Source organism: Marmota marmota, unplaced genomic scaffold (genome assembly GCF_001458135.2).
Source record: "Marmota marmota marmota unplaced genomic scaffold, marMar, whole genome shotgun sequence".
Lineage (NCBI taxonomy): Eukaryota > Metazoa > Chordata > Mammalia > Rodentia > Sciuridae > Marmota > Marmota marmota.
In genome coordinates this window covers 26,448,267-26,459,599 of record NW_025999982.1, presented here as the reverse complement: position 1 = coordinate 26,459,599, position 11,333 = coordinate 26,448,267, and the positions used below count along the sequence as shown (strand labels likewise).

Genomic DNA, 11,333 nt, shown 5'->3' with positions numbered 1-11,333 from the left:
TATTTCTAAAATTTCCCTAATTTGTCATTTATAATTAAACTGTGAGAAGGAACTATCTGGAACTATTTTTTACCGGAACTATTCCAGGTTATGCTTATAGTCCTGATAAAATTAACAGCACTTTTTTTTTTTTTTGGTGGGCAGGGGTGGGGGGTACAGGTACTGGGTATTGAACTCAGGGGCTCTCTACCAATGCTCTATTTTGTATTTTATTTAGAGGCAGGGTCTCACTGAGTTGCTTAGTGCCTCCCCATTGCTGAGGCTGGCTTTGAACTCACGATCCCAGCCTTCCAAATTACTGGCGTGTGCACAACCACACCCATCTTAACAGTATACTCTTCAAACTTTCACCCAGTTTGAAAACTAAATTATATAGTCATCCTAATCTTAGGGACCCTTTCTTAAAAAGAAAAAAATTATTATATGGAATGAGTTTCACTGTTGCTTATTCATATACATACAAATAACATACTTTGATTCTATTTACCCCATGACCTTCTCTTATTCTCTTCTCTCCCCTCTCCACTCAGTCACCTTCCTCTTCTCTAATAGATTCCCTGCTACTTTCTTGTCATCTTCCCCCATCCTCACCCCCACCCCCAGATTCTATGAGGGAAAGCTTATCTTTCTTTTTGTTTGCTTGGGTTTTTTTTTTTTTTTTTTTTTTGTAGTGGGGATTGAACCCAGAGGCATTTCACCACTGAGCCACATCCCCAGCCTTTTTTTTAAAAAAAAAATCTTTATTTTTATGTGGTGCTGAAGATCGAACCCAGTAGTTCACATGTGCGAGGCAAGTGCTCTACCACTGAGCCACAAGCCAACCCTCCCCAGCCCTTTTTATTTTTTATTTTAAGCCACTTACTAAGTGGCTTAGGGCCTCAAAATTGAGATCCTCCTGCCTCAGCCTCCCGAGCCACCAGGATTACACCACACCCAGCTTAAAGAGCTGGTTTTGATGAAGAATGAATCACAGCTGCAGTTTGTTTAGCACGCTATCAGTGAGTGGATCCCATCCAATTGCTTGGCCACCCCTGCCCAAGTACAGTAATTTGAATGTTAGTAAGCAATCTTCATATTACAATAGTAAGATTATCTCACATGAGACTTTATCTTTTATACTCTGCTCCTTCTCTTTAGAACACTTCTTCTTCTTCTTCTTCTTCTTTTTTTTTTAATCCTCTCTTTACTTATTCTTTATTTATTCTGATCTTTACAATGGTACACAGTCTGGGCATCCTCCTGTCAGCAGTTTGAGGATCTCATTAATTCTTCCTGTACATTCCTCAGGGACCCTTTCTTAATTCCTCCAGGACTTGATAATGTATGTGAACATTAAGGAAGCAGTTAATAACTTTTAAAAATTATCAAGTGGATTATGAGTTCATCCAAAGCTCACCTATATATTTTTTAAATAATAAATGTTAATGAGGCTTTATTCCATAATTTAGATGACTTTTAAAGCTTTGAAACCCACTTTATCCACCCTTGAAATAAATGAAGACTTTTAACACTCAAGTGATTGCTAAAAATCATAAAAGAACAAATAGCACAGTAACTGTGAAGATATACTGATAAAATATTAGTTTCTAATAGAAAGTAATTTGTTACGCAAAAGATAAAAGTCATTTGTCTCTAAATATAAACTGTTTTAGTTTGGAGCCTGACTCTATTGATAAAAACTATTATTTTTCTACATTATTTGTTTTATTCATTTCTTGAATTCTCAAATATGCACAGGCCAAATAACTAAATCTGATCAAAAATGCAATTCAAGGAAAAACTCAGGTGAATACTTGCAACAAAGTTTATTCACTTCAACACTATACTACAGAAAGGGATCTTTTTTGAAAAGGCATGAATCCAAAAGAAAAAGGAAGAACCAAAGAGGAGAAAACAATGACAAATTCTTGAAGCAAAACAAGACGTGATTAAAAAGTAACTGATGTAATGCTGAGTGCAGTGGTACACACCCATAAACCTAGCTACTCAGGAAGCTGAAGCAGGAGGATTGCACATTTGAAGCCAGCCTCGGCAACTTAGCAGGACCTTGCCTCAAAATAAAAAATATAAAAGAGTTGAGGATATATTTCAGGAATAAAGTGTCCCTGGGTTCAATCCCCAGTACCACAAGAGAAAAAAAAACTGATATAGAAGACCTAATGCGACAGACACTAAGCTGGCAGGTTTGGCAAAATCCAACACCTAACCCAAAACTGGTGGTTTATCCTCTTGAGAGAGTAAAGTGTATTATACTAAGGAGTATCATATATATATATATATGAGAGTGGAGGACAATACAGTGAAATTTGTGAGACTTAAGTCAATTTGTATACACTGAAAACAGAGACACCCCAAACATTATCCCTCAAAGACTCCCATAATATGCTATTACAGGAATAACCTAAACTTTGATATGAGGGATTCCGTCAAAAAACAGCAAAGCCAGATGACCACACAACTGTCCTTGTGCTTATAGGTTCCATGCTGTCTTTGTTCTCTATCCTTAAACATGAGCAACAGTCAAGGGTTTAACATTCTAGGAAAGCCTCTAACATGAAACATGAAGTCCACAATACTTTTAAAATACAAAATGAAGGGAAAGAAAATTATGAAAGGAGATAAAAAAAACTTTTTAAAATACCATGAGTTGCTTAATAAGAAAGATATTATATGCGCAAATCCAGAATAGAATGTTAACAAAAGGGCCAATTTCAAAATTAAACAAAAGGATATTTGGAAATTTAAAAGTACAAAACAGTGAAGTCTGAGGAAATAGAAAATTTCAGCAAGTAAAGGAAAAAAGCAAAAGGTTGGAGTATGCAAAATATAAATGAAAGGGCTAATCTGTGCCTTCTAACACTTGCATTAATAGGAATTTCAGAAAGCAAGAACTGAGAAAACAAGAGAATTAACAATGAAATAACTCAAGACATTTTCCTAGAACTGAAAACCAATAGTTTTTAAGACTAAAGCTCTAATCAATCCTAGCTCAATACATTAAATATACTCACATCAAGGTACATTATCATGATACATTCACACCAAGAGTATCACAAAACATCAAAACACTAGCACTAAAGAGGAAGATTCCACAACCTTCCATAAGAAAGCAGGTAATATATCTCCAAAAATAATCAAAATAAACTTCTCAATAACACTTTTAAGTTAGAAGAAAATGGAAAAACACCTTTAAATTTCCAAAGAAACTGATTTCCAATCTCAAATTTCATTTCCAACTAAACCATGATTCCAAGTGAGAACAGATTCAATAGACTTGCAGACACACATAATTTAAGAAGTTTATCTCCACAATTCCTTTTCTCACAAAACTTCTGGAAAAGGTGTGTCACAAAATAAAGGCACTCAACGACCAAAAAGAAAGAAACAGGAACTATAACAAAGTACCAAGTACAGACTCCTCAGAAGAACAGTTAAAAAAAAAAAAGACTCCTGAATAATGGCTTTCTATCAGATTTATAAGGTTAACAATAGTCTACCCAAGGCAATGATCAGAAGGCACCAAAGGTTACTTTTTCAATAAAATGAAAATGACAGAATACCTGATATACAAAATTTCATTAAGAAAAATTCAGACAAATAACAAAACTAGTTGGGGAGTAATCACTGGAACATCCACAATAAATAAAGCAAATGCAAATTGAAAACAATCAAATCCAGAAGACAAAAAGTTGTACAGGAGAAGTAGCTATCATTTACTAAAAGTATCATTGTCAACAACATGTAGCCATAGTAACAAATAATTAATTCTAACAAAATTATATATTGGAAGTGCTTTTATGTGACAGGGAAAAGAAAAGAAAAACTTTTATCATCCAGAGTGAGAAGTCAAGTGATAAATACCTAAATCAGAATAATCAAAAAGTAGGAATATCTGCATGCTTCTTAAAGATATGAAGGTAAATACCAAGAAAGAAAAAGAAAAAGAAAAAAAAAAAAGCTAGCTAGCTGAGTTAACAGTGATTTCTACCATGGATAGACAAATGAGTATTGGGGTAGTAGGTGCTGGAGACTTTATACAACAAATTGACATAATCTCATAATTTGAATATTAAAACATTTAATATTAGCAAATATAAAAAATGATCTCTGCTTGGCAAGTTTACAACCCAATACATCTATTCCTATAGCTCTGACCTTCTGGCTGGACCTCTTTGAAAGAATTACCTTGTGCCATTAAACGAGGTGATTTTCTTGGTGATCTCACTGAATTTTCTTCTACTTTGTCCCTCAAATTCCTGTTAGGTAAAATCAATTCTTCTTCATCAATGGTATCATTGCCACTTTCTTTAACAACTCCTTCATCCATAATATCGTCAAGACCAACAACTAGAGAAAAACAAAAATAATAATAAAAAATTAATTTTAAAAAATATTGGAAGTTATAAGTACTTAAAGGTAGTACAAAAAACTGTGAGATGGTTTTAACATAAAAAACTACAATCATGAAAGTTTAGGTCTATTCCTAACATATGTGACACTGTCTTTGCTAAGTTCTCACATAAATTCAGTTTGAGAAACTTCTACCTCCTAAGGTAACTAGTCAAAAGAGAAGAATAATCACTCCAGATTTGTCCTCAACTCAACTATCACTTTCATTTATCATTTGCTGTCCCTTTAAGAGTGTCACAGGCACCTGGAAGGCTCAATAATCTCAATTTTATTTAAGATACAAAAGAGCTCAACACCTTCAAAAGCCTTAGTATTCTACATTAGATTCATGTCAGGACCAGATATTCTAACTGAGACCCTATTACTTAACAGACTTTATGCTACATATGTGAGAGTAAGCAATATAGTTATACTTTTGAGTGATGCAAAGGGGGGAGGCAGAGAAAATAAAGAGTAAAAGATAAAGAGAGAAAAAATGAAAAACTTAACTTCCCCTTCCCCCAAATGGTGAGGAAAACAGTAGGTGCTTAATATAGTGACATAATTAAATTACTTAATCAAAAGAAACAAAGCCATTCAATTGATAAGAGGGAGGAAGGAATGGAAAAGGGACACTGGCTATATTAACACTATTGTCATTAGAATTTTTCTCTGTAGAGAATAAATATCATTTAACTAGCCAATATGTGTAAATAATCCTGAATGTGCAATTGTATGAAATCTTATACAAAGAATATGATTAAATCAAAAGAAAAAAAACTGGATTCAAGCCACTGTCAGAACAATTAAACTTGATTAAATCACTTAACCTCTCTATCAGTTTTCTTTATCTCTAAAATGAGGATAATAATACCTGTCCTACCTACCTCACAGGGTTGTTGTGAGGGTCAAGTGAGATGATGTATGGGAACTCACTCTGTAAACTTTAGAGCACTACACAAATGTTAGTTATTATCTTCATCCTAGGGGTTAGAAGGAACCTCAAGAAGTTATCTAGTCCTCATCTTTGTATCCAAGTAGAACTTCATTTAAAATAGCTCAACAAGATAGTGGTCTACCCTAAAATTTAAAGAAAACAAAATTCTTTATAAATATGCTTTCAAATGGTACAATCTTTTTGAAGAGCAATTTGACAACGAACAGAATTACAAAACTGCTTATACGCTGACCATGATAATTTATAAAGAACAGAGAGAAGAATGGATTGTGAAGAAAATGCTAACCAGAAAACATAAGTCTGATCCTCATTAGAGATAAATAAATAAATAAAATGCATGTGTATGTACACTTAGACAAGTGGAAAAGGGCAGGAAATAGATGAAAATCATAAACATTAATTATAAGCAGCAATTCTTATCTCCAAAAGATAAGAATACACCTTCTATTTTCCAAATGTCCTGCTATAAGCATGTATTACTTAAAAAAAAAATAGAGCTCATGCTTTTAATTTAACCGTCACTCTATGCACTAACAGCTTAGGAGAACATGCTCTAGGAAAATTAATCAGGACTCATTTAAGATATAATTGGGGTAGACACAGAAGAGAAACTCCAGTTAGGCTTTTTCATCTATGCTGCTACACATTCTCAAAAATGTCTTGACATTTGCTAAGTTGACCCACTATGTTCATTTTCAAAAGCGAACTTTTTCACCTCAATTCTATATAAAAACATTATATGCATTTCAAAGATGTATAAAAATGCATAGAAAAAAATGGAAGAGGTTATTATCAGTGATTATCTCTAAAGGTAAGGTGGATAAGGAATATTGTTGTTTCATCTTTCTTATACTTTGTTTTCTCCAATTTTTCTAAAATGCCCATGTTTTATATTGTAATAAGAACAACAATCCAAAAGAGGAAAATAGTCGAGGCGAAAAGACTAATACTCTTGCTGGCAGGGAGTGCATACTACATATCTATTTACAATAAATAGATATCTATTACATATCTATTTATAATAAATAGATATCAATTACATATCTATTTATTTTGACTGCTATAAAGTTTACAGCCCTATTGATCAAAGTAGAATCAACAGGATTTAGCAAGTCAAAACCAAAGGTCAATTATCAAGTTTTAAATTATTCTATGTCCTTGGAGTATCTGGCATAATTCCCCCTTCTTGAATCCCTTCTTTCTCAGTTTCTGGGATATCATGTCCTCCTATCTTACTAGTCACTTCTTTTCAATATCCTTTGAAAGAACCTTCTCTTCTGCAGATGTCTACATGCTCAAGAACTTAACATTAAGTCCTCCCATTTTTCTTCTTTATCATCATTCACACTCACTCATCCCTAGTGATCCTACCCAGTTCCATCAATTCCTGGGTGACTTCAATATGTATATTCCCAATCCCACATCAGAGCTAATCTCCAGGAGAGTGTTTGACCTCAATTAGACTGTCCAACAGGTATCTAAAAGTTAACATATTGAAAATAAATATAAATTCCTCGCATTCTCCTAGTCCCCATAAACTGTTCCTCGCTGGGTACTTCCAGTTAATAGAACCTCCACTCACCCAATTGTTCAAGCCTAAAACTTGAGAAACATCCTTAGCTCCTCTCCCCGTATTGCTCCCTACATCCAACCAAACATCACATATCTGACCATTTACCATCTCCACAGCTAATACGCTACTCCAAATCACCATCATTTCTCATCAAGAGAACACTATAATAAGTCTCCTAGCAACTAGGTTCTTCTACTGCAACCCCTCCCCCCACATATAGTTTATTCAGTTATTCCTGTGATCCTTCTAAAATATTATCAGACAACATTAGATTCTTCTGTTCAAGATCCTCCAAAGCCTTCCTGACACATTTAAATTTTGATCCAAGCCCAAAGGTTAACAAGATCTTCCTTTGCCAACTTCCTTGACTTCAACTCCTACCAAGCTGATTTCATTCTCACATTGGCCTTTCCAGAACACAAGTTAGCACAGTACTCGCTTCTGCATGGAGAGCTCTTCTTCTGAATATCCACATAGCTCACTCTCTCACTGTATTTAGGTTTAACTCAAATCTGAGAAATCTTCTCTAATCACATTATGCAAAACAATACATACTCCCATCACTGCCTACTGATCATTAATACACTTTACCTTTAAAACATGTTTCACCATCTGATATTACATATCTATTTATTTTGACTGTCTTCTCCATTACACTGTAAGTTCCACACATCAGAGACACTCCTTATTTGTGGCTCAAAGACCAAAACCTAGAACAACTTAGTGCCTAGTAGGTACTCCAGAAATATTTGCTGAATAAAAGAATCATAGAAAAGGACTAGTGGGAAAAGTTTCCTTTGGTGAGTGACAGAAAAACATTTTTATCAGCCCAAAGAAAGACATTGTAAGAACAAAATTAGAAGTAAATGACAACCAGCGGAAGGAGGTTAAAGTGGCAAAGATGGGTTTTCTATGTAAGTAACAGATGAAGAAAGCAGAAGGGAAAGAAGTGAGATAGGGACATTACCCTCTACAAAAATGATGAATGAAAGAGAAAAGAAATTTGAGTGCGGCAGAAGAGGGAAGTGGAGAGAGGTAAGGGGAGGAAGGAGAGAAGGGGGAAAAAAAAAAATCAAAAAAGAACTGCCCATGTTTGTATGTACTAAGAAATAACTTAGAAGGTAAATGATGCCTTCTGCTATGGTTTTTTAAAAGTACATGCGGTAAAAATTTAACCCCAAATTCACATGGTAATAGTATTTGGAGGTGGGGGTCTTTGTAAGCTAATAAGCACTAGATAAGGCCAAGAAAATGGGGCTCCCCATGCTGGCATCAATGGTTTTATAAGAAGGGGAAGAGAGACCCAAGCTAGCAAGCTTATTCTGTATTTCATGTGATTATCCCTGTGATATTATGATACAGCAAGAAAACTCTTACTAGATGGCTGCACCATGCTATTGGGACATCCCAGCCTTCCAAATTGTGAGCTAAATAAACCTGATTCTTTGTAAATTATCAGCCTATGGAATTCAGTTATAACAATGGAAAACAAACTAAACCAGGACTAATCTTTTGAAAATCTTTTGGTCAAAAATCTACAATTAGAAACTAAGACTACACAAAGAGTTACAAGAATCCATCCTTTTTGGGGGGCTGGAGATGTGGCTCAAGTGGTAGTGCGCTCACCTGGCACGCGTGAGGCACTGGGTTTGATTCTTAGCACCACATAAAAACAAAATAAAGATATTGTGTCCAATGGAGTATTACGCAGCACTAAAAAATGACAAAATCATGGAATTTGCAGGGAAATGGATGGCATTAGAGCAGATTATGCTAAGTGAAGCTAGCCAATCCTTAAAAAACAAATGTCAAATGTCTTCTTTGATTTAAGGAGAGCAACTAAGAACTGAGCAGGGAGGAAGAGCATGAGGAAAAGATTAACATTAAACAGAGGCGAGTGGTGGGACGGAAAGGGAGAGAGAAGGGAAATTGCATGGAAACGGAAGGAAACCCTCAACGTTATACGAAATCACATATAAGAGGTTGTGAGGGGAAAGGGGGGGGGAACAAGGGAGAGAACTGAACAACAACAGATTAGGTAGAGAGGGAAGATGGGAGGGGAGGGGAGGGGGGATAGTAGGGGATAGGAAAGGCAGCAGAATACAACAGTCACTAATATGGCATTAGGTAAAAATGTGAATGTGTAACTGATGTGATTCTGCAATTTGTATTTGGGGTAAAAATGGGAGTTCATAACTCACTTGAATCAAATGTATGAAAGATGATATGTCATGAGCTTTGTAATGTTTTGAACAACCAATAAAAAAAATTTCAAAAAAAAAAAGATATTGTGTCCATTTAAAAAAAAAATTATATATATATATGAATCCATTCTTTTTTGTATTCCTTGTCCTCCTGGCACACAATCCCTTCATCTCCCACAGTCTACCTCCACAATAAATCAAGCTCTCATGCCTCCAAAGATTCCAGGACTCTCATGCTGAACAAGGCCCTCTACAACTGAAGCTCCTACTTAATCTCTCAGTGTCTCAAATTATTAAAAAAAAAAAAAAGGAGATAAAACTAGTGCTCTACAAAGGCTGCTGTGAAGATTAACATACAAAGTCCTCAAAATCCTAAATGGTACTTAGAAAGTCCTGTTATTAACTATTTTGTTTCACAGTTTCTCCCTCGGGTACCCCTTCAAAAATTATACTCCTCCTGACTTCTTTTTCAACTCCTTCTGAAACAAATCAACCAATTAAAAAAAAAGTACATGAGAGGTTCTTTCTTCTAAATCTGTTCATTTGATAAAAGTAATACAAAATTAATAATCACTGGTTAAAACTCTCCCCATCAGGTACTAATGTATTTAAAAGATATTGATGTTCTGATTACTTCTGCTGAGAAATTGAATAAGTAAATAATAATAATAATCAGTTGTTTTTCTTTTTTTTTTAAAAGAAACACTGGCCTATTCTTGGGTACTTATCTCCCCCTTCCACCAACACAAGGCAAACTAAAATTCAGTATTTAGTATCTAATTTCTTAAAAGTTGGCCAGTACCATGCAATGTATCTACTAAAATAAGAATTTGGATTCTGAAAACAGAAAAAAAAAAATTAAATAGAAAAAACAAAAACCGGGCTGGGGCTATAGCTCAGTGGTAGAGTGCCTGCCTTGCATGTGTGAGACACTGGGTCCGATCCTCAGCACCACATAAAAATAAATAAAGATATTGTGTCCAACTACAAGTTAAAAAAAAATTTAAAAAAAGAAGAAAAAAACAAAAACTACAATAACGTCTTGATTCTTTAGGAAACAAGAGTACAAAACGTCACGCAGGAAAAAAAAAAAACACTGTTTTTTCCTCCCAGAATAGGTTATCGTTCTCACTTGAAATGTTGGCCAAAAATCTGACCACACTTAGAAATTTTCGTAAGCCTGAATTAATATCATATAAAAATTCTTCTCGCCAGGCACGGTGGCACATGCCTATAATCCCAGCAGCTCTGGAGGCTGAGGCAGGAGGATCTCCAGTTTAAAGCCATCCCCATCAAAACTGAGGTGCTAAGCAACTCAGTGAGACCCTGTCTCGAAATAAAATACAAAATAGGGCTAGGGATGTGGATCATGGGCAAGTGCCCTGAGTTCAATCCCTGGTACCAAAAAATAAAAAAATAAAAATTCTTCCCATCATAACCCCAAATTTCCTTAATTAAACTTGCTGCTCTCATATGCTAAATCTAAGTCCTCCTGACACTAATACTACTTTACTCCAGACTATTAATTTCAATCTATCTTTTTAAGAAGTTGAGGTAAATGAGGTTGTAAAATAATAATGATCGTTAATAATATAATCAAACCATTTGGAGTTAAATTTATTGCATTTCTCAACAACTGGGATTTGTTTAAATCACTTTAACACCATACACAGGGGAGATCATAAAATTATAAGTCAGGAACATTAAGGAACTCTTCACATCTGATATTAATTCGATGGTAGTAGAAAGGCCAAACTCAGTTCAACCAATTCTAAAAGAATAATTTCTGTATTATAAAAGTTGGCATTAAAGAACAAATATGAGGAAAAAAAAGATAACATCTTTACAGTGATCACAATAAGTTAGATATCTACTTTACTGGGCTTGTCATTTTTTTTTAAGTAGAGTAAGAAAAAATATGGACACCTTAATCTCATTTTCTCTTCTAACATTCCAGAAGACCAACCAACCTCAATAGGTCCTCCCTTTAGTTGAGTTCTTTCCTTCATGGCTAACTCACATATTCACTCCAAAAAAAACAGGTGGGCATGATATATACTCTATCAAATTAAATGTTATGTACAATACAATTTACTATTTTGGAGTGGATGTAACTTTTTAGATGCTATCATGTTCCTAATTTGAAACATAATCAAGGCTACTATAAGTGAACACCTTTTCCCCCCTTTCAATTTTATATATATATATA

The 11,333-nt window shown here is 34.6% G+C and overlaps 1 protein-coding gene across 6 annotated transcripts in view; it reads right to left on the bottom strand.

The window, feature by feature from the left end:
• The window catches only part of Phf3 (PHD finger protein 3), an 87,647-nt gene that overhangs the window by 35,020 nt on the left and 41,294 nt on the right, over positions 1-11,333 (bottom strand). For 3 of the 6 annotated variants that reach the window (XM_015487892.2, XM_015487893.2, XM_048805606.1), the window contains one exon: positions 4,186-4,347. The exons of 1 other annotated variant lie outside the window; for it this stretch is intronic. In XM_015487892.2, the coding sequence (XP_015343378.1) occupies positions 4,186-4,347 (162 nt within the window). Of the gene's footprint in view, positions 1-4,185; positions 4,348-5,276; positions 5,379-11,333 lie in introns of those variants that run through there. 2 more of the 6 variants (XM_048805607.1, XM_048805609.1) reach the window with 2 other exon arrangements.